This window comes from Staurois parvus, unplaced genomic scaffold (genome assembly GCF_062004578.1).
Source record: "Staurois parvus isolate SC_StPar_1 unplaced genomic scaffold, SC_StPar_1.0 ptg001158l, whole genome shotgun sequence".
Classification (NCBI taxonomy): Eukaryota; Metazoa; Chordata; class Amphibia; order Anura; family Ranidae; genus Staurois; species Staurois parvus.
This window is the reverse complement of record NW_028318954.1, coordinates 811629-836429: the sequence shown is the minus strand read 5'-3', so window position 1 is coordinate 836429 and position 24801 is coordinate 811629. Positions and strand designations below refer to the sequence as shown.

The 24801-nt window shown below is 43.2% G+C and overlaps 1 protein-coding gene across 1 annotated transcript in view; it reads left to right on the top strand.

Moving 5' to 3' along the window:
- The first annotated feature begins 4730 nt into the window (after positions 1–4730).
- Positions 4731–24801, top strand: part of PCYOX1L (prenylcysteine oxidase 1 like) — a 47147-nt gene continuing 27076 nt past the window's right edge. Inside the window, exons 1-3 of the mRNA XM_089659450.1 lie at positions 4731–4888; positions 15492–15698; positions 20995–21169. Of these exons, the coding sequence (XP_089515576.1) occupies positions 4804–4888; positions 15492–15698; positions 20995–21169 (467 nt within the window). The 5' untranslated portion in view covers positions 4731–4803. The remainder of the gene's footprint in view (positions 4889–15491; positions 15699–20994; positions 21170–24801) is intronic.

Sequence of the window (24801 nt, the reverse complement as noted above, 5' to 3'; positions counted from 1 at the left end):
ACAGATGCAGCATCTATACAACAAAACTAAAAAAAGTGAAAGGGGTCTGAATACTTTTGTAATGCACTGTAGTTACATGTGAGACTGTATAGATGTGTAGTACCCCCCTAGTTAGATGGTAGGGAAATGTGAGGGTTTTTTTTTGGCTCCCTCTGTAGTCAGAGGAGCAGGATTGTCTATTTTTCTCTGCTTTGGCTCCACAGACTGTGGGATTGATTGCTTCCCCCTAGTCCTGTTGAAAAACTTCCAGAGCCTTGGGCAGGAAGACTAAAATCCTCAGCTTGAATTTTCGCTACCCCCTGATAAATCCTTGGGGAGGTGTGCCCATTAAGTGGTCAGGAAACGGTAAATAGGCTGAAGGCTGGGCAGAGGAGTTAGATGATGCCTGGTTCTACCTACCTGGAGCCATCCAGGATTGGCTGCTGGACCACTCAGGGCTATGGATAGAACCCACAAATTCTAGATCTCTCTAATTTGGTCTGTGAGCAGTCTCCAGCTATGGATGGTGACTTTTCTAAGACTTTTCAAGACTGTTTGTGGTTCTCAATTGCGAGGATGTTAGACTGCTCCATTCTCCTTTGAAGGATAAGTTCTCCTTTTGGAACATGTTCCATATTCCACCCGTTTTTAGGTAAAGTTTATGACATTTTACCACAAAGCGCCATTGATAGCACTGAATATGCTTTTTTTCTGTGAGTGTTTTCTAACCCTTTTAGTACCATTAAAAACTATGTACTGAGAGCACTATTGGTCCTCTTTGTTACCTTTACATGCTCTCTAGGAGTGTGAGTGGTGAATGCACCAAAGAAAAGCCTGAAGTGTGCATCCTACCCAGACAATAACCCTAAGGAGGATCTAGCGCAATTTGACCTAATTTCACTTAGAGGTAAAATCCTGGAGGTGAGCAGTTATATGTTATATGTGGTGGAGGCAGGCATGGCACAACCAAAAAAAAACAACATTTAAAAGGGAACCTCACTCACCTTTTTTTTTTTTTTAACAACGCACAACACCACCCTTAGGCCTCATTTACACAGGGTGTACATAATTGTACACCATGAAGAGCCATGTTTACATGCTTGGGCATGCAGCTTACATAGTTACGTTGAAAAAAGACAAAAGTCCATCCAGTTCAACCATTAAAAAGAAAAAAAAAGTTATAATCCTATACCCACAGTTGATCCAGAGGAAGGCAAAAAAAACCCCAGCAAAGCATGATCCAATTTGCTCCTGAAGGGAAAAAAAGTCCTTCCTGATCCCCCAAGAGGCAATTGGATATTCTCTGGATCAACTTTATAAATGTTAGTATCCAGTTATATTATGTTTATCTAGGAAACAATCCAGGCCTTTTTTAAAAGCAATCCACTGAGCTGGCCAGAACCAACTCTTGAGGGAGTCTATTCCACATTTTCACAGCTCTCACTGTGAGGAAACCTTTCTGTGTTTGGAGATTAAATTTCTTTTCATCCAGACGTAAAGAGTGCCCCCTTGTCCTCTGTGATGACCTCAGGGTGAATAACTCTACACCGAGTTCACTATATGAACCTCTGATGTATTTATACATGTTGATCATATCCCCCCTTAATCTCCTCTTCTCAAGAGGGAATAAATTCAGTTCCTCTAATCTTTCCTCATAGCTGAGCTCTTCCATGCCTCTTATCAGTTTGGTTGCCCTTCACTGTACTTTCTCCAGTTCTCCAATTTTCTTTTTGTGAATTGGTGCCCAAAACTGAACTGCATATTCCAGATGAGGTCTTACTAATGATTTGTACAGGGGTGATATGATATCTCTCTCTCTCTGGAGTCTATACCTCTTTTAATACAAGAGAGGATTTTGCTCGATTTGGAAACCGCAGCTTGGCATTGCATGCCATTATTAAGATTGTGATCTACCAGAACTCCCAGATCCTTCTCCACTATTGATTCCCCCGGTTGTACTCCCCCTAGTATGTATGATGCATGCATATTCTTAGCCCCCAAGTGGATAATCTTACATTTATCAACATTAAACCTCATTTGCCACATAGTTGCCCAATTACACAGTGCATTGAGTTCAGCTTGTAAATTGAAGACATCCTGTAAGGACATTATTCCACTGCACAGCTTGGTGTCATCTGCAAAGACTGAAATGGTATTTTTAATCCCAGACCCTATATTGTTTATAAATATATTAAAAAGTAAGTGTTCTAACACTGAACCTTGGGGTACACCACTGACAACCCTAGACCATTCAGAGTATGAATCATTAACCACTACTCTTTGAATATGATCTTTTAGCCAGTTTTCTATCCATTTACATACAGATTTTTCCAAGCCCATAGACTTTACCTTACACATTAGTTGTGTGTGAGGAACTGTGTCAAACGCTTTTGCAAAATCCAAGTATACCACGTCCACCGACACCCCTCTGTCCAAGGTTTTGCTCACCCCCTCATAAAAAGAAATCAGATTTGTTGGACAACTTCTGTCTTTCATGAATCCATGATGTCTGTTGCTTAAAATATTTTTTTCCAGCAAGAACTCATCTATGTGGTCTTTTATTAAACTCTCCAGTATCTTCCCAACTATAGAAGTTAAACTAACAGATCTATAATTACTTAGTAAAGATTTTGACCCCTTTTAAAATATTTGCACCACATTGACCTTACACCAATCCAGTGGTACTATAGGTGTTCCGTGAATCCACATGAAGGCCATCTCATTGCTCTCAAATGGGACGCAGCAGCTGCACAGACACAGTCGTAGCTCCCAATGTCACCTCCGTGCATGTCCACATCTCCAAATGCATCCTGGAAGCATTCAAAGCCATGCACTGTCAGAACTTTCACTCTGAGAAAATAATCAGTATATAATTTATTAAAATAGACAGTGATCTGGAATTTGTGGGAGATTCCCTACTAATTTTCATAAATCAACTGATAACCCGAGTTCTTTATTTGTGCTAATTTGAAGACGAAATAAAAAGCAATAATGTACAAAAATATATTTTTATTAAAGTGTTACTAAACCCACATCAGTAAAATCAGTCTGTATATGCAGTAAAGCATGCTGTTATACTCACTGTGGAACCTAAGGGGTTAATCTTCTGCATTGTGTGCACATGCTCAGTTGGGGTTTATTGCTAGTGCATGAGATCAGCACAGGGCCAATCAGCACTGTCCAGACAGAGGTCAGGGGTTTTGCATCCTCCTAGAGCAGAAAGAAAACTCTTCCTACAAGCTTTAACCAGTGCTCTGCTGGACATTGATAGAAGTCACAAGTCTGCTCTAACTGCTGATGAGAAAAGAAGTTTATATCTACTAAAATAATTTTATTTCTATGTTCTGTGTACTGTGGGAGATCAGAAATAGTGAACGCGGAGTTATGGGTTTAGTAACACTTTAACCATCTCCCGCCTGCCATATAGTACAATGACGGACGCAAGGCAGTTCTCTCGTTCTGGGATGACGTCATATGACGGCCTCCCATTCTCACCGCGCATGCGCGGCTCTGGGAGCGCGCAGCATGGCGATCGGCGGTGCGCTGTGTCCCTTGGACACAACGGATCACCGATCTACGGAAAGAGCTGAAGATGTCAGCTCGGTCATTTGATCAGCTGTGTCCAATCACAGCTGATCACATGTAAACAGGGAAATGCTGGTTATCGGCATTTCTCTCCTCACCAGCTGTCACACTGACAGCTGGTGAGGAGAGCGGTAATTGGCATTCCTCGGAGGGGACATCTACACAGATTATCAGAGCACTGATGATCAGTGTGCCCTGATGATCTGTGTAGCCCCAGCAGCGCCACCTGCCAGTGCCCATCAGTGCCACATTTCAGTGCCCATCAGTGCCACATATCAGTGCCCATCTGAGCTGCCTTTCAGTGTCACCCATCAGTGCCACCTATCAATGCCAGTCATTGCTGCCAATCAGTGCCAGTCAGTGCTGCCTATCAGTGTGCATGAGTGCCGCCTATCAGTGCCCGTCAGTGCTGCCTATCAGTGCCGCCTAACACTGCCAGTCAGTGCCACCTAACAGTGCCAGTCAGTGCCGCCTATCAGTGCCAGCCAGTGCCGCCTATCAGTGCCATATATGAGTGCTGCCTTTCAGTGCCCATCAGTGATGCCTGTCAATGTCCATCAGTGCCACCTACCAGTGCCTCCTCATCAGTGCCCATCAGTGCCACCTATCAGTGTCCATCAGTGCAGCCTATCAGCGCCCATCAGTACAGCCTCATTAGCGCACATCAGTGAAGGAGAAAAATCATTTATTTACAAAATTTTATAACAAAAATCGAAGAAAAAACTTTTTTTTCCCAAGATTTTCAGTGGTTTTTGATTTAAGAAAAAATAAAAAAACCGAGAGGTGAATAAATACCACCAAAAGAAAGCTCTGTCTGTCACAAAAAATGATAAAAAATGTCATATGGGTACAGTGTTGCATGACCGCGCAATTGTCATTCAAAGGGCAACAGCGCTGAAAGCTGGAAATTGTCCTGGGCAGGAAGGGGGTAGAATTGCCCTGTAGGCTAGTGGTTAAACCTGCAGGGTGGCCATTAGCAAGCTCTATATTTAATGTCTCACTGGTTTCTAATAGCATATAGTTCATATTTATGGGCACACCATGCATATAAGGAAAGCGAGCCCTTCACTAAGAACACCTGTTTAGAAGCAAGAGTACGTAATGCGCCTGCGTACTAGTGCTCACGGCGCTGCTTGCGTTCCAAGCCTCGGGTCTACGGAAGTCCCAGTCTCCCGTTCTCTTCGCTGATTGGTCAGGCAGGATAGAGTGCAGCTTCCTCGTCGCATCCTCTGCAGCAGCATGGCCCCGATCATCCTGTTGTGTGTTATGCTGTACCAGCTGTGTGCCGGCCAGTCGGGGCCCCCAGATTCGCCTGGCAGGATAGGTAAAGGGGAGGACACAGGCGTGCCTTTCTAATCCCATACACCGCACTGCTCGCTGTATTCATCTCCATTGCAGGGGACCTCACATATGGAGCTTGCTTTCAACCCACCATCAGCAGACACCATCTCCCTGCTTGGCTGTTTGTATTATTCCCCCTGTGCCTAGAAATGTGATTTGTCCCCACTGCCATCATCGTGATGAGTGGACTGCAGGATGTGTACCTGTTAAGTGCCTGGTACTTAAAGAGTGGATTGATCTCCATTGGGATGCAGGCAGTGATTGCACTGTCCAGTATGATGCTGAAGCTCTAGGCCTGGTGATTCACCTGCACAGGACGAATCTTCTACACGGGCTGGCAACATCTGTGTGCCCAACTCCGGGTAGTGAAGCCTTCCCTCACTGCAAGGGTTAACCACGTGTCCTCTGGAAGATTTACCCCCCCCCCCCTTCCTGACCAGGCCAATTTTTGCAATACGGCGCTGCGTTACATTAACTGACAATTGCGCGGTCATGCAATGCTGTACATAAATAACATGTCGTTTTTCCAAACAAATAGAGCTTTCTTTTGGTGGTATTTGATCAACTCTGCGTTTTTTATTGTGCTATAAACAAAAAAAAAAGAAATTTTGACACCTTTTTTTTAGTTTTTGCTATAAAACATATCCAATAAAAAAAATCACATTTTGTCATAAATTTCGGCCAAAATGTATTCTGCTACATGTCTTTGATAAACTAAATCCCAATACACGTAAGTTAATTGGTTTACGTTTAAGTTATAGCGTTCACAAATGGCGGTATATATACTGGAATTTTTACTAGTAATGGCAGCAATCAGCAACTTATAGTGGACTGCAGCGGGCATTCTGACACTGGGGGGGAACTAACTGCCACTGACATCCCCAGTGACACTAATAAAGTGATCAGTGCTCATAAAAAGTACTGACACTGTACTAATGACACTGGGCAGGAAGGGGTTAACATCTTGGGCGAACAAAGGGTTAACTGTGCTGTGTGTGTTTTACTAAGGAGACATCCTCTTTTGTATCTCTGCTGTGCAGAGAAATACAAAGCAGCACGTCCATGCTGACAAGAGAGACACCTGTGTTGTTTACACACAGGTCTCTCCCCTGTCAGCTTTCACTGACGATCGATCGTCGCATGTCAGCAAGGAATCGCTGGCCAGGACCCAGTGATTGACATCCCTAGCCACCAATGGTGGCGTGCGTGTGCACCCCCCCACCCGGTAATGCAAATCACATATATACAGTATCTCCCCGAAGTGAGTACACCCCTCAAATATTTTATTCTATATTTTCATGTAACAACTTTGTGATGCCTAAGAAAGCCTGCAAACAGTTTGCTGAAGACAAGCAGACTAAGGACATGGATTACTGGAACCATGTACTGTGGTCTGATGAGACCAAGATAAACTTTTTTGGTTCAGATGGTGTCAAGCATGTGTGGTTCCAACCAGGTGAGGCGTACTTAGACAAGTGTGTCTTGCCTACAGTCAAGCATGGTGGTGGGAGTGTCATGGTCTGGGGCTGCATGAGTGCTGCTGGCACTGGGGAGCTACAGTTCATTGAGGGAACCATGAATGCCAACATGTACTGTGACATACTGAAGCACAGCATGATCCCCTCCCTTCAGCGACTGGGCCGCAGGGCAGTATTCCAACATAACGAACCCAAACATACCTCCAAGATGACCACTACCTTACTAAAGAAGCTGAGGGTAAAGGTGATGGACTGGCCAAGCATGTCTCCAGACCTAAAACCTATTGAGCATCTGTGGGGCATCCTCAAATGGAAGGTGGAGGAGCGCAAGGTCTCTAACATCCACCAGCTCCGTGATGTCGTCATGGAGGAGTGGAAGAGGAGTCCAGTGGCAACCTGTGAAGCTCTGGTGAACTCCATGCCCACGAGGGTTAAGGCAGTGCTGGAAAATAATGGTGGCCACACAAAATGTTGACACTTTGGGCCCAATTTGGACATGGTCACTTAGGGGTGTACTCATTTTTGTTGCCAGCGGTTTAGACATTAATGGCTGTGTGTTGAGTTATTTTGAGGGGACAGCAAATTTACACTGTTATACAAGCTGCACACTCACTACTTTACATTGTAGTGTCATTTCTTCAGTGTTGTCACATGAAAAAGACAGAATAAAATATTTACAAAAATGTGAAGGGTGTATTCACTTCTGTGAGATACTATATATTGGGATTTTTTTTTTTTTAATTCTTACTATTAATGTCTGCGATCTGCAATTTATAATGAGACTGCGGCTGGCATTCTGACACTGGGGGGAACTGACTTGGTGTCACTGACATCTCCAGTGACACCAATTCAGTGATCGGTGCTAATAGAAAGCACTGACACTACTAATGGCACTGGGCAGGAAGGGGTTAACATGTGGGGGTGATCAAAGGGTTAACTGTGTGCTGTTTTACTGTGGGCTGTGTCTGTGCTTTCAACTGTAAGCACATTGCTAGCAGAGCCATGCAAAGTGTGCAGGAGCTGACAGGGGAGAGAACTGTATTGTTTACATACAGGTCTCTCCCCAGTCAGTAATACTCTGCGATCACCGGGTGCCAGTGAGTAATCACTGGCCAGGACCCGGTGATTGACGGCCAAGGCCACAAATAGCGGCACGGGTCGGGCGCGTGCTCCCTCTACCTGGAAATGCAAAATCACATGTATATACAGAAGCAGTGTATCTGCTATAGGGCGGCGGGAAAGCGGTTAATGTCCGCATCCATTAACATCCGTTTTTTTTTTAACAAAAAAAACGGAACGAATGAAAAACAGATGTAAACAGATGAAAAATGGATGTGAACTGATAAAAAACTGCTGTGAACTGATCCGGTTTTTCTTGGAAAAAATGTGACTGAACTGATTAACTCAGCCCAGCAATCACTGTACTAGCTGGGTCTGCTTCAGTGATTTTCAGCTGCCAAAAGGGATCTTCCAGCTAGTGCACATACACACTGAGCCTGGCATTATACAATTTTCTTGAGATTTTTGGTTTAGATTTTGCAAAAACCATACAATATGAGAACAAACCTAAACAACACTTTCAATTGTATCCAATTTAGGCAAGCTCTTGCACTATATAGTTGAAGGTAAATCTAAAGGAAATTGGACAGAAAATTGTATAGTGTATGGCCAGCCTTAGTCCAAACTTCCAAACTGGGCCAATGTAACTATGGAAAAGAGTCCATACTTAAACTTTAGCTTTAAAGTATAACTAAATGAAAAATGTTTTTTTTTTTTAGTTTTGGATAGAGTGTAAAGGGATTAGAAAACCTGTCAGTTTTATTGCTGACTGTTCTCTTTTATTGCTAGATTCACCCTCTGTATTTGTCATGTTTACTGTTATCATTGAAAGTGGAAAGTAATCCCAAATTTTGGGTTGTCCCAGAAAAATAATAGAGGGGAAACCTAATGGGGACAATAGTTCTGGTGACATGGTTGGTCAAGGGATTCCCATCATTTGCAGGGGTTTTCCCTCACTTCCTGTTTGGCTATGAGACAGGAAGTGAAATCTCTGCAATGGGCCACAGATGGAAAAAAAAACAAAAAACGACGGATTTTAACCCTCCCGAAATGTGCAGGCACAATTTTTTATATCGCCTCACCAAATCACATGGTACTTCGGTACCACAAGTTTTGATGGGCATGAACCAGTTTGTATTCAGTAGTTGAGTGAGGATGCCCATTAAGAATTAACCACTTCACCCCCGCCCTAAAGGAGTTTTACTGCTACAGAGAGGTGCTTCTGTGCATAATCACATTTATATACGTTATTTTGCAGCTCTGCCTCACGGGGGGCGCGTGCGCAGTGGATCGCTTTTGCTGTGAACTATCACAGTAGAAGCCAATCTGTGAGTCCTGGCGAACCGCAGATCGTCGGACAGGGAGGAATAACAGAGCTGTTCCTATGTTCACATGGACACAGCTCTGTTGTGACAGGAGGGAGTGATCGATCGTGTGTCTTTGCAGAGCTGGGAACACGATCCATCATTTCTTCTTGTACCAGCATCATCTAGTGTACACCAAGCGCATAGCTAGGCACACACTTAACCCTTTGATCACCCTAGATGTTAACCCCTTCCCAACCAGTGTCTTTAGTACAGTAATTAGTGTATATTTTTAGCACTGATCACTGCATTAGTGTCACTGGTTTCCAGAAAGTGTCAGTTTAAAAATGTCGGCCGCAATATCGCAGCCCCACTATAAGTCACTGATCGCCACCATTACTAGTATTAAAAAGAAATAAAAAAATTCCAGTATATGCCCCATAGTTAGTAGACACTAAAAACAAATAAAAAAAAAAAAAAAATCAAATGAATGTATATTAACATAAAATATGTAGCAGAATACATTTTGGCCTAAATTTATGAAGAAATTAGATTTTTAATTAGAAATGTTTTATAGTAGAAAATATATATATATATTTTTTTTTTCAGAATTGTTGGTCTTTTTTTGTTTATAATGCAAAAAGTAAAAAACTGCAGAGCTGATCAAATACCAACAAAAGAAAGCTCTGGGGGAAAAAAAGGACATACATTTCAAAAGTTCAGGTACAGCTTTGCATGACCGTGCAGTTGTCAGTTAAAGTAACGCAGCACTGTATCGCAAGAAAATGGCCTGGTCAGGGGGGGGGGGGGGGGGGTAAATCTTCCAGAGGGCAAGTGGTTAATGACACTTGCGTGTGTCTGCAAAAGGCAGCACCTTTTTGGGGGTGGTGCGGGAAAATGCATGTTTTTTACACGTGTTCCCACACTGCACCTTGTGTGATACGTTTTATAAATGGCATGGTAGACTAGTATTTAAAGAATAAGTTCACCTTTTGTAACATGCACCCCCAATCCACTGTTCTAACAGAAGGGCTGTGGATCTTCTCTCTGCACCTGATGTCACAGTTTAAAAAACAAATGTGGATGTGCGGTGCTCCACCCAGCCGTTTCATTTATTCACAGAGTTCTGTGAATGGGAGAACTACAAGTACTGATAGGCTTTGCTGACGGCTTGTACATCGCATTCAGAAAGTATTCACAGTGCTTAACTTTTGCCACATTTTGTTATGTTACAGCCTTATTCCAAAATGAATTAAATTCATTTTTTTCCTCAACATTCTACAAACCATTCCCCATAATGACACCATGATAGAAGTTAGTTTTGAAATCTTTGCAATTTCTTAAAAATAAAAAACGAAAGAAAACACATGTACATAAGTATTCACCGCATTTGCTCAATACATTTGTGAAGCACCTTTAGCACCAATTACAGCCTCAAGTTGTTTTGAGTGTGATGCTACAAGCTTGGCACACCTATTTTTTGGGCAATTTCTCCCATTCTTCTTTGCAGTACCTCTCAAGCTACATCAGGTTGGATGGGGAGCAACGGTGCACAGCCATTTTCAGATCTCTCTAGAGATGTTCAATCAGTTTTAAGTGTGGGCTCTGGCTGGGCCACTCCAGGACATTCACAGAGTTGGCCTGTAGCCACTCCTTTGTTATGTGGGCTGTGTGCTTAGGGTCGTTGTCCTGTTGGAAGATGAACCGTCGCCCCAGTCTAAGGTCCAGAGCGCTCTGGAACAGGTTTTCATCAAGGATGTCTCTGTACATTTTTGCATTATTCTTTCCTTCAATCCTGACTAGTCTCCCAGTTCCTGCAGCTGAAAAACTTCCTCACAGCATGTTGCTGCCACCAACATGCTTCACTCTAGGGATGGTATTGGCCAGATGGTGAGCGGTGCCTGGTTTCCTCCAGATATGACACTTGGCATTCAGGCCAAAGAGTTCAATCTATGTTTCATCAGACCAGAGAGTTTTGTTTCTCATGGTCAGAGTCCCTCAGGTGCCTTTTGGCAAACTCCAGGCGGGCTATCATTTGCCTTTTACCGAGGAGTGGCTTCCGTCTGGCCACTCTACCATACAGGCCTGATTGGTGGAGTGCTGCAGAGATGGTTGTTCTTCTGGAAGGTTCTCCTCTCTCCACAGAGAAACGCTGGAGCTCTTTCAGAGTGACCATCGTGTGCTTGGTTACCTCCCTGGCTAAGGCTCTCCTCCCTCAAAAGCTCATTTTGGCCGGGTGGCCCGCTCTAGGAAGATTCCTGGTGGTTCCAAACTTCTTCCATTTACGGATGATGGAGGCCACTGAGCTCATTGGGACCTTCAAGGCTGCAGAAATTTTTCTGTACCCTTCCCCAGATCTGTGCCTTGATACAATCCTGTCTCAGAGGTCTATGGACAATTCCTTGGACTTCGTGGCTTGGTTTGTGCTCTGACATGCACTGTTAACTGTGGGACCTTATATAGACAGGTTTATGCCTTTCCTATTCATGTCCAGTCAACTGAATTTCCCACAGGTGGACTCCAATCAAGTTGTGGAAACATCTCAAGGACGATCAATGAGAACAGGATGCACTAGAGCTCAATTTTGAGTGTATGGCAAAGGCTGTGAATATTTGTGTACATGTGGTTTTTTTATTTTTAATAAATTGCAAAGATTTCAAAACGAACTTCTTTCAGGTTGTCATTATGCGGTATTGTTTGTAGAATGTTGAGGAAAAAATAAATGTAATCCATTTTTGAAATAAGGCTGTAACATAACAAAATGTGGCAAACGTTAAGCGCTGTGAATACTTTATGGATGCATTGTAGTTCTACCAGGGGGCTGTTGAGCGCTCTAGGTGGTCTATTGTCTCTTCCTATCAGTGTGTAACTGCCTGCCCATACAAGGTATGAGCAGACAGATACACTAGCAGTCTTCAGGAGCCTGATGCTTTACAGGCTCCTAATAAAAAAATAATAAATGTACATTTTTTAACCTGCAAAAATGTGCATTTACTATTTTTCCCAATTCATCTTTCAGGACAGCACATCAGAGAGAGAGTCTCGGCAAACCTAAAACAGAAAACATTGAATGCACAACCAGATAAGATCACAGTCACCTAGAGTTCTCAGTATTTGTGTTTCCTCCAGCCTAGCAAGAACATCAGAATGGTTTGTTATTTTACCTCAGGCCTTCGTGCTAGTTGCAGGGGCCTCCTTAGTACATGCTTCCCCTTGATTCCAGGGTCTTGGAGGGGTTGCATATCTGGGGTTTTCTAGGCTACTCTTGTAAGTATTCTAGTTGTGGGACCTTTCCTCTCCATTACCTTTTTGGTTTTCCCCAAGGTTCCTTCTCCGCTGGAGGAGAGGCAGCTATCCCCTTGTGCACTGAGTCTCGAGTGGAGCCCTCCCTTACTCACATTTGGTCAGGCTCCAAGTCCTCGGTGGCTGACCGAGCTGCTGATGTTTGCTGTTGATTGGTATGGATGGAGCGTTGCCGCTGGCTTCCCCCAATCTTTTGGAGGGAAAACTGCATGGCTGGATTAGGTTCATACTTCACCCCCTTGGGGATCAGTGATGTTGGAGCAGGGTTAACGAGAGTCCATGACTACTTCCAGATGAGGGGACGGGGGGCATCTCTGCTGAGACAGGTGAGCTATGGTGGCATAGGCTAGGACAGAATGCAGCCTGCTATGCTGAAGGTCCCCCTGAATGGATAGCAATGTGGTGGGTTTGTGAGTTTACCCTGGTAGCAGCATCCACAGACAACAGAGAGAAAGTGCAAAGGGGTGGGGGATGGAGCAGTAGATGGCCTGGATCTTCCCAGGAGTATTACAGCAGACTTTATCTGGTTAGCAAGGCCTCACAATGCAGTCTGATTCTACATTGACAGCTGCTGTGAATCTGGCAGATGGCTCCAAGGTAGGTTGGTTGGAGTCTTTTTTTCTATTACTCTCCTTCCAACCATACTCATACTTTGGATAGTCACAGTGTGGGGTTACCATTAGGAGAATGTCCTCTCGTTGAATGTGGGAATGCGGTAAATGTGGGAATTTGGAGGCAGAGGCTTTGACACCTGTCAATATGCAGAGCAGAGTGATCAGCAGAGGCTGCAACCTGTTAACACTTTCCTACATTTATATTACACTTGTGCATGTGCAAGGCTACTGGGGCCTGCTTACTCCATGTTCACCAAGAATCACACTCTCCTTTTATTTTCAGCAAGGGGAGGTGACAGCCTAGCGGGCTCTGCTGTGGTGTATTCAGGATTTTCTGTGCTTATATTTGGGCAATAACCCACCCCTAGACTGAACTAGAAACATAAAATGTGGATCATGCATCATTTAATTGTCAGACTTCTAGGCTCCATGCAAAGGTTGCATAGACACACACTTGTGTTTACTGATTGCTTGTTAATGCCTACTGGTATTGGACTTCTGATTGCTCTGGTTAAACACTTCAGGGCTAATATGTTTGCCAGTGGTCAGTAACTTTCTTGTATCACTAGATTTGGACTGAAGACTAAATAAGCTAATGTAATGTGCTTGGGCATATAGGATAACACACTTTAGCATCTAGGAGCAAAAAAAAATGCTAATAACGTTCTGGGAGGACGTCATATGGCTCCGAGAGCGTGCAGTGCGGCGATCGGCGGTGCGCTATGTCCCTCGGACACAGCGGATCACCGATCCACGGAAAGAGCCGAAGATGTCGGCTCGGTCATGTGATCAGCTGTGATTGGACACATTGGATCACATGTAAACAGAGAAATGTCGGTTATTGGCATTTCTCTCCTCACGAGCTGTCACACTGACAGCTCATGAGGAGAGGAGAGCCGGTAATCGGTATTCCTCGGAGGGGACATTTACACAGATCATCAGAGCACTGATGATCAGTGTGCCCTGATGATCTGTGTAGCCCCAGCAGCGCCACCTGTCAGTGTCCATCAGTGCCAGCTCTCAGTGCTCATCAATGCCACATTTCAGTGCCCATCAGTGCCACATTTAAGTGCCCATCAGTGCCCATCTGAGCTGCCTTTCAGTGTCGTCTATCAGTGCCAGTCAGTGTCGTCTATCAGTGCCGCCTATCAGTGTCCATCAGTGCCGCCTATCAGTGCCATATATGAGTGCTGCCTTTCAGTGCCCATTAGTGATGCCTGTCAATGCCCATCAGTGCCACCTACCAGTGGCTCCTCATCAATGCCACCTATGAGTGTCCATCAGTGCCCATCACTGCAGCCTCAGCGCACATCAGTGAAGGAGAAAAATCACTTTATTTACACAAATTTTTAACAAAAACTTTTTTTTCTTTTTTTTTTTTCAAAATTTTCAGTGGTTTTTGGTTTGTTTGAGAAAAAATAAAAAACCCACAGGTGATTAAATACCACCAAAATAAATCTCTATCTGTCACAAAAAAATGATAAAAATTTCATATGGGTACAGTTTTGCATGCTCTGCGCAATTGTCATTCAAAGTGCAACAGCACTGAAAGCTGGAAATTGACCTGGGCAGGAAGGGGGTATAAGTGCCCTGTAGGCTAGTGGTTAAAGGACACTGTGAAGTTTCCATTATATTTTTTAAACAGGTGGCTATCATTGGTGCTGACAGCAGTCTGCTGCGTTCGGTATTTTTTTTTGTGGTCGGCTTAAACAAATCAAAAGGGAGTACAGCATGGTAAAACGGGACTCCAAGCAAACAACTGAATACACAGATGAAATGCGCATAAACGAGCTGTTTTTCTTGTTAAAAGATTTGTGTTTCTGTCCATCCAGTTCTGAAATTTACACAGTACAACCCTGTGTGATAGGACAGGAGACCTGATTTTCTTATTTCTGTTGCAGCTAGGTAACAGTTGCAGGGCCAGCCTGTGACAAGACCGTGAAAGGAGAACCAGCAGACATATTAGCTCATTTCTCTGTCACTCTGTTTTCTCCTCCTATAAGCATGCTCCTTGTCAGCACATCAACTGATTTCCTGTCTTCATGTGTTGTCTCACTCTCATCCAGTCTGAGCTGTGCTATACAGGGATTTCAAGAGACTGATACCAGTTCAAATGCTGTAATTATAAAATGAATACAAAAATATATTATTGATTACAGAGCTGTATTCACTTGTGGCATGCATATCTACCTGGAGATGTACACCGATCAGCCATGGGTTTATGACCACTGACGGCTTAAGTGAATAACATTCATTATCTTGTTACAATGTATTCAGTACATATGATATATTAAGCAGCAAGTGAACATGTTGTCCCTGAAGTTCATGTGTGAAAGCAGAAAAAGTGGGCATCACAGTTTGTTGTATATGGGACTGCGTAGCTGCAGATCGGTCAGGGTGCCCATGCTGACCCGACTACCTAAATATTGTTGCTGATCAACGCCCCCCCCATCATGGAAACAGTATTTCCTGATAGCAGTGGCCTCTTTTAGCAGGTTAATGCATCCTGCCACATTGAAAAATGTATTCAAGAATGGTTTGGGGAATACAGCATGCTCGAGGTGTTAACTTGGCCTTCAAATTCTCCAGATCTCAGTCCAGTTAAGCATTTACGGGATGTACTGGACTTAAAGGATCTGCTACTGACAGCTTGGCACCAGATAAAACAACATACCTTCAGAGATTTAGTGGCATCCATGCCTTGATGGGTCGCAAAAGAGGGACCTACTCAATATACGTTGAGTGGCCATAAAGTTATGGCTGATCGGTGTAACTGCTGAAAGGGATCCTGCCAATGTAACCTGTTAAATGTTATCTCTGTTTTCCAGCTATTGTCGGTGCAGGTATTGGAGGCTCTGCAGTCACACATTTCCTACACCAGCAGTTCGGCTCTCAGGTGCAGATTGATGTCTACGAAGCAGAGCGGGTTGGAGGCCGTTTGGCCACCCTGACAGTGAACAGTCAGCAGTATGAGTCAGGCAGCCCTTCCATTCACTCCTTAAACTTACATATGCAGGACTTTGTCAAGCTCCTGGGTGAGTCGTCTTTACATATCTAGTGCTCCATATTTGTATTCCTGTCATTTAACATAATCCAGCTGGCTGCTCTATTTGTGCGTTGTACAGAGTTTATAGCAAAACGCTGTATTTGCAGATTAGACACCCAGTATAAATAAATAGTCTTTTTTCTAAAGCTGGCCATAGATGGTTTGAATCTCAGCTGGTTCTGCATTCAGACCTTGTATGGGCAGGCTGAATGTACTCAACCAGCCTGCCCGGATTTTACATGCGATTATTGCTAGTGGCTATATCGTTAGTGTCCCCGATGGGGACAGCTTCCCCCCCGCCATGAAAACTCAGTGGCTCAGCAGGAGGGATTTCCCCATCAACCCTGACCTGTGGTTGCAGGAAAGAAATTTTACACCATTTATGGCCTGCCTAATTGCACTTTGCAGTAGACTGCATATGGTATTGGAATCAACTCTCATTTCAGCACTGTTGGGGGTTGTCCAGTTCCCCTACAGAGTACTGTAGCTGAAATATTATTTATATTATTAAATAAAAAGTAATTCATTGTAGCTTAGGGTGCGGTTGCCATCATCCTTATTTTCATAATAGAGAGAACTACATCTTACATTTAATAGGATTTTTAAGGCAACCTTGGCGTATATACAAAGAAACAAATTATTTAAAATATCAACATTTTATTTGAACAAATTTCTTTTGTTTGGCAAATCCTCACATTTCAGGTAAACACTGCATATTCACCAATATAAAATAGAATTTTAACAACTTATTCACTTTGCAAAATTGTAGTTGTTGCAATATGTATCCAGTGGTATCGCCCAAAGCTGATTTCCATCTTGCAACTTTAAGGTTTGATTGAAGATCTATTCAGCCTGGGATCCAACGCATTTCGAATAATTAACACAAATTCTTCCTCAGGGAAAGTATACAACTCTCTAACAATTATTGTCAATGATCAATTATTATTAAATATCTTTATAATTATGTAAAGGTAAAACGAACCATATAGGGTACATAACTTACATAACCACCACAAATAATCAAAAGAAGATGTTTCACTATAACAGTAGGTGAGTCTCCTCAAAGAATGAGGCCATCAATTAGATGTGCAAAGACCACGGGTGCCACAATCACTGTCATAACAGAACATATATAAATATAATGCAGTATATAATAATAACTTTAGAAGTACAGCAAAGCATCAGGTATAAATAGGAATGAGTTTGTTTACACTTCCTGAAGACAATCTTTGATCGAAACGCACTGAGGTTTGATGACGCAACTTCCGCTGACGTCACATCTGGCCTATGGAGCGCACACTCTGAGGAGCGCTTAGTACAGTGGCTTCCATATATCAGGAGCAATAAGGCTGAGTACACCAGGTTCCAGGCATGGGCACTTCATTTGTGAGTTATTTGATATTCTTTTACTTTTTACCCCTCAATAAAATATCTTACGGTTTTACACTATTGGAAACTTGCGGAGATCTGGAGACAACTGTTCTATTGGGTAGGGCCCTCTTACCCCTAGTACGTTGTTTGTTATTGTTGTACTGTGCCATGTATTGTCCCCCCCCCCCCCCTATTGTACAGCGCTGAGCAAACCCTTTGGCGCTATATAAACTCGATGTAATAATAATAATAATAATATTGGGGAATTCCCCACAAGCGTTCTAGACCACTCTAGAAATAGATGGTCTTTGGCTAAGGGTGAGTTCTAGGCCATGTGGGTCACCTTGTTGAACACAGTGGAGCACTTTGATTTGACTGAAGGAACTAAGCACTTTAATTACGTTGGAGCACAAGCACGCACACTTTTTTCACCATTGGCGACGTTATTAATGGCAACTTGCTGTATGCTGTATGCTATTGTTTGTATTATATGCACGATATGTTTAATATTGATGCGTGGTCCGTTTAAATTTTATTCAGTTAACCTACTAGCAAGTTTTTTGGAGTGTGGGAGGAAACCTCAGAGGAATCCCACACAAGCACAGGAAAAACATATAAAATCTATGCAGATAGTTTACTGATTGAGGATCCCAGTGCCGCAAGGCAGGAGTGCTAATTGCTAAGCCAATGTGCAGTCTGTGTTCCAAGGTTCCGCATTTTTTATTACAACAATGAAGAGTACTTTTTATCTTTTTTCCAAACAAATGTTTATGGCATATTTTTTACTGGTACCACAATAGCTTTAATAATAAAGTTACAAATCTTAATGTATAACTCTACATTTTCCTTAAGGCATCCTCCCCCCCAAAACTTTAAAGCAGACTAAGTTAGGGACCTTAGATTGTACGCCCTTGAGGGTTAGGGACTGATGTGACTGTACAATATATATGTGTAAAGTGCTGCATAAATTGACGGCTCTATATAAGTACCTGAAATAAATTAAACGCGTTTTAAACTTTCTTGCTTACTAAGCCTGTGGTATGTACCGTATTTTCCGGCGTATAAGACGACTGGGCGTATAAGACGACCCCCCTACTTTTCCTGTTAAAATATAGGGTTTGAGCTATACTCGCCGTATAAGACTACCCCTCTTCCAATGCACACCAAATAAAAATTAAAAAACATCAGATTTGATTTCAATATGGTATGCTATTTCAGTATGGTATTCCAATGATGGGGTGCTATTCCTCCCACTGACACCAATGATGGGGCACTATTTTATCCACTGACACCAATGATGGGGCACTACTCCTCCCACTGACACCAATGATGGGGCACTATTTTATCCACTGACACCAATGATGGGGCACTATTCCTCCCAGCGATACCAATGATGGGACACTATTCCTCCCACTGACACCAATGATGGTGCCCCATCATTAGTGTCAGTGTGTGAGGAATAGTGTCCCATTATTAGTCAGTGGGAGGAATTGTGCCCCATCATTGGTGTCAGTGGGAAGAATCGTGCCCCATCATTCGTCAGTGGGAGGAATAGTGCCCCATCATTGGTGTCAGTGGGAAGAATCGTGCCCCATCATTGGTATCAGTGGGAGGAATAGTGTCCCATCATTGGTGTCAGTGGGAAGAATCGTGCCCCATCATTGGTATCAGTGGGAGGAATAGTGCCCCATCATTGGTATCAGTGGGAGGAATAGTGCCCCATCATTGGTGTCAGTGGGAGGAATAGTGTCCCATCATTAGTGTCAGTGGGAGGAATAGTGCTCTATCATTGGTGTCAGTGGTAGGAATAGCACCCCATCATTGGTGTCAGTGGGAGGAATAGCGCCCCATCATTGGTATCAGTGGCAGGAATTGCGCCCCATCATTGATGTCAGTGGGAGGAATAGCGACCCATCATTGGTGTCAGTGGGAGGAATAGTGTCCCATCATTGGTATCAGTGGGGAGGAGGAATAGTGCCCCATCGTTGGTGTCAGTGGGGAGAATAGTGCCCCATCATTGGTGTCAGTGGGGGAGGAACAGTGCCTCATCGTTGGTGTCAGTGGGGGAGGAACAGTGCCTCATCGTTGGTGTCAGTGTGGAGGAGGAATAGTGCCCCAGCGTTAGTGTCAGTGGGGGAGAGGAGCGGCTGCTCCTTCTTTCAGTTCGCCCGCTCGATTTTCGCGGGGCCGCTCGGCTCCGCCTCCTCGCCGGTGATTGGTTGCCTGTGTTCCTTTCCAGTGCTGGTGCCCAATCACCGGTGAGGAGGCGGAGCCGAGCGGCTGCGCGACCATCGAGCGGCCGAACTGAAAGAAGGAGCAGCCGCACTTCCTGGACCGGATCGTCGTGGGACCGGAGCCAGGTAAGGTACAGCAGCCCCTCTGCCCACCCCTGTACACCCCTGCCCCTCGAAAAAGTGCCGCCCTGACACCGGCTCGCCGTATACCGGCGTATAAGACGACCCCCGACTTTTCAGAAGATTTTCATGGGTTGAAAAGTCGTCTTATACGCCGGAAAATACGGTACTTTAGGGCATATCTATTGAAGGAGAAGCCTTTGGAGGATTTGTTTGCTCTCTACCTAAATTATGTGAAAGAGCAACTAGTGACATTCAGAAGAATGTGGATACAATACCCTTTTGTGTAAGCTTTTTTTTTTTGGAGGCTCATGCCTTGTTAGCTGCCATTTTAGGCAAAAGGAGGCACTAGATCAACCATTCTCTTGTACAGGAGAGGAAATTAACTGTGTTTGAAAATGTCTGTTGCTGTTATACCTCCTTTTGGTTTATTTTCCTGTTTTGTTTCTGCCATGAACAATGTTTTTAGAGGCAGTTTGTCGCTTGGGAGTGACAAAAGAGCACCGATAGGAAGTGCTGACTTTCCTTTTGACAGTTTACATTGTGTTTGTTGATTTTTGATATCATGCTAAGCAGTGTAATCTTATAGGCTCACAAACCTGTGTTAATAATACAGCATAAATCAGTATAACAGTATAATATACATGTTCCTCCTATAGATTGGTCTATACAGTCTGGTGTATGGTATATACCAGTGGTGGGCAACCTTTTTTTTTCAACTGAGCCAAATCTCGCCAAAACCACGATTGAAATTTATTTTGAGAGCCACATTTTTAAAACTGAAAATACATAGGATGGTACACTGTTTTTAGTTTCAATAAGTTTTTATAGTAATTCATCCCCCATAGTAATTCATCCCCCATATAGTAATTCATCCCCCATATAGTAATTCATCCCCCATATAGTAATTCATCCCCCATAGTAATTCATCCCCCATATAGTAATTCATCCCCCCTATAGTAATTCATCCCCCATAGTAATTCATCCCCCCTATAGTAATTCATCCCCCATATTAATTCATCCCTTCATATAGTAGTAGTAAGTAAGTAGCAAGTAGTAAGCCAAGTCCCCCCTGTGTCAATTCACTTACCTTTGCTCCGCGCGGTCATCTCGCCGTGTTCCCGCGCCGTTCCGGTCTTCAGGGCGGACTGTGAGAGGAGCCTAGCTCCTCTCACGTTCGTCACGCTGCCCCGCCTACACACATCCTGACAGCCAATCACTGGCTATCAGGATGGGAGTGGCAGCGAGACTGGCCAATCATTGCATTTGAGCGTGCTGCCCTGGCTGTTTTTTTTTTGGATCACGCTGCAGAGTCCCTGCCGCCCGAGAGGAGGGAGGGGAGCGGGCGCCCGGCACACAAGAGCCGCATTAAAGCATGTAAAGAGCCGCATGTGGCTCGCGAGCCGTGGCTTGCCGACCACTGGTATATACCAAACTGGGACAGACTTAGATCTAAACAATATAAAGTGCACAGAAATATAATATAAGAAATCTAATAATTTGTATTAACAATTCAGGTCATATTCTGGATTTTTATTCTCTCATGGCTCCTTATTGCAGGGCTGAAACATCGCCGAGAGGTGGCTGGAAAGAGCGCTATATTCAATGGAGAGAATCTGGTTCTAGAGGAAACAGACTGGTATCTTCTTAATCTTTTCCGACTTTGGTGGCATTATGGGATCAGTTTTTTGAGACTTCAGATGTGGGTAGAAGAAGTCATGGAAAAATTCATGAGGTTTGTTATCTGTGAAATTTCATGTTTTTATCTGTGCAGGAACCCTGTACTGGGAGAAACACAGGGACTGTCACTGCTGCCTTTATTTCAAAGGGTAGTTTTCTGGCTACCTCTGGCATCAATATTTTAGGTACTGAAAATGCATAGATTAGGGTGAAGTTAGAACTTCTGACCTGCTTACTTGTTCAAGACCAGTGCCTAAGAAGGTGTTAACAGTTAATATATTTTCATGCTAAAGTGGTTCTAAAGGCTAAAATGTGGTGTTTTGTTTTTCAAGTAAATGCAGAAAATTTTTAACCTTAATGCATTCTTTGCATCCTGAAGCCAGGACTGCTGGCGGGGAACCCAAAAAGAAGAGGATCAGGGCTGCTCTGTGCAAAACAACTGCACAGAGCAGGTAAGTATGACATGTTTGTTAAAAAAAAAAAATGACAACCTTTCGAATCACTTTAAGCCTCATACACATGTAAAGTGTTTTTTTTGCAACCCAGAGGACTGAACAAAAAAAAGTGACATCACTGTATTAAAAACAAAAAACGATGGTAGTGGGCCGCAATATCCTCCGTTTTTTCCCTTTGTGTTCTGGCAGGAGGACTGCTCCCTGCCAGAACACACTGGCTTCTTTTCCAACATATTCCTTCAACAAAAGCTTGTCTTTTGTCAGAAAGACAGCTGTACACGTTAAACGAATGTCTGCTGTCTCTGTGTACCGAGCAATACTGGCTGATATTCGGCCCATGTGTACCCAGTCTTATACTTTCCTTAATACTCACTCAATCCAGTGCTTTGCCCATCTATAATGGCTATCCCCGGTCACACAGGCTTTGCTGAGGCAGCTGGAGCCATCGGCTCCCTCTGCTGTCAGTCAGTCCTGTGAAGAAGGAGCGGGGGGTGGGACCAAGCTGCGCTGTTTGTGTCTATGGACATAGGCAGCGCAGCACGGGGTTGAGCCTATGGGTGTGCCACAATAGGAAGCCGCTTCAATGGAGGCACTCGAAAAGAGGAAGAGGCAGGAGAGGCTGCAGTGGACCCCAGAAGAGGAGCATCAGGGCCAGTCTATAATTATATTGCACAGAGCAGGTAAGTAATACATGTTCGTTGTTTAACCACTTCCGGTCCTGCCCAAGTACATAAATGGCCGCGCGGGAGCAGTGCAGGAGCGGGTGGCCATTTATAAACGTCCTCCCGCTTCCCTGCCTGTGCGCTCCCCCCCCCCCCCCCCGGGAGTGCGCGAACACCGATCGCTGTACGGAACCTCTGTGTGAGGTCCCGATCATGTGATCACTGTTTGGCAAATCAGTGATCACATGAATAGTAGTAAGCAAGATGTCACTTCTGACATCATTGCTTACTACGTGTGAAATCTGTGAATGATCAGAGGTCACATGGTACAAGTCTATTCACAACAGCCTTGTACCATGTGACAAGCTGTGACCAAAAAAAGAAAATCTTCATCACCCCCCACAAGTAGTACAGTGTCACTGTACTGCTAGGGTGACAGTATGTTATAAATAATATTAAAAAAAATAAAAATGTAAAACAATTTTTTTAAAATTATAAACTAAATTTGGGTTATTTTTTTTTTTTTACTAAAGAGATAGCTGAATAAATTTTGGCCAAGATTTATGAAGAAAGAATTATTTGCAAAATTTTATAAGAAAAACACTTTTTTTTCAAAATATTTGGACTTTTTCATTTATATAGCAAAAAAATAAAAATCCCAGTGGTGAATATATACCACCAAAATAAAGTTATATCTGTCTCAAAAAATGCTAAAAAATTCATATGGGTACAGTGTTGCATGACCACGCAATTGTCATTCAATATGTGATAGCACTGAAAGCTGAAAATTGGCCTGGACAGGAAGGGGGTGAAAGTGTCCGAACTTGGACTTGAAGTGGCTAAAAAATAAACTTTGCAATCACTTTAGGCTCAGGTACCATGAAAGTGTCCCATGTACCATATGTTATCTCTCACAGAGATCACAGTACTACCCTTGACAATACCTTCATTTGCTTTCTTTCAACAAGTACAGAGACATCTTTGTTTGTCAGTCAACATCATCTTACTGGGCTGAGATACGGGCTCAGAGATGACAAAATCATGTAGCTCATGGTGTCTGTTCTGGTTTTGGCTCTGAGTGATCAGTGGGGGAGAAGAGACTAGGGAAATGCTGTTATCACAGGCTAGGCAAAGTCATTTATACTGTTTAATGCAAGAAAGGTGAAGCATTTCTGGAAAAAAAAAAAAGATACTGTTGCTGCATATTGCAAAATTTAAAGTAATCCTAAACACACACCATTTCATTTACACGATCCCTTCTCTTTCTGTATGTAGATGTTGGCACTGTAAATACCGGCACCTTTTCTACTAATCAATATACAGCTGTCACATGACCCAGCTCTTTCCTAGCCTGTCTGCAGGGAAACAGTGGCAGGAGGAGCCTCTGCTACTGGTCACATGTTAAAAAAAAGACAGCCTTTGGGATACAGAGTAAAATTAAATAATTATTATCAGTAAACTGTTTTAAAGTGTCATACAAATATGTATTTGAAATGTAATTATTTTTGGCAATAACATGGTGTGGGTGCATTTCTGCTAGTCACAGGCTGTGTCACTCCCCTCTTGCCTGTGTCTTAGAATTACAGGGAGGTGAAGCCTCCATTAATCAAGATGTAATATCCCATCCATTGAGGAGGGAGGGAGCGGGCTGTCATTTACCACTGTGTATACGTCCATATGTGTGACTCTATAGTCACATGGGCTGCTCAGATGCAATAGGGAGGAAATGCACAGGGTAGCAATGCGCTGAAAATTGAGCATGTATACTAGTTGCCAACACTGCTCTGCAAAATCCTCAACTGCAGTGGGGACATGGACAGGGGGGGGGGGGGGGATTAGAGATTAGCAGGATCAACCAGTTTTTTTTGCAGAATACAGAAAACGAATCCCATAGTGCTTATGATCAGTATATAATACAACATTTATTGATAGTTTTTAATGATGTGGGTTTAGTGATACTGTAAGGAATATCCTCATGCTAACTTAAAGTTACTGAAAGATAAAAATGAAGCTACTAGACCAGCAATGACAGTTAGGCAAAAACCATTTTTAGAGGAGCAGTTCAGCACTTGCAACCTTTGTATCTTGTATGTACAGGTCTCCTTTAAAATCACGAACAGTTTGAGAAGTGCAGTAGCCAAAACTACAGTTAAAAGTCAAAACCTTGTATAACGAATATCTTAACTTATTCCCTTTTTTTTTTTTTTTTTTTTTGTCACAAACATTTTTATTGAATTTAAGGAATAATTACAATTTCACAGACAGAAGCTTGTTGTAGAGCTCCAGAAAAAGGGGGGAAACTAGCAGGGAACAAGTATTCATTCAGCAGAGATATTCCATCACAAGATACACTGATACACTAGCAAATTTCCTTTGATTGGCATGCTAGTGCACTCCTGTCCTCTGAAAGTACATGTGTTTTGCCTGCTGAAGCTGCTCTTATCAATGAACAAATGGATGGAAACAATGTGTTTCTTGACTGACTGGCAACCAGTCTGGGACTCCTTCCAGAGCAAATGTTTTGATGTGATGAAAAAATAGATTAACTGTAAAATCCATCAAGGAATACA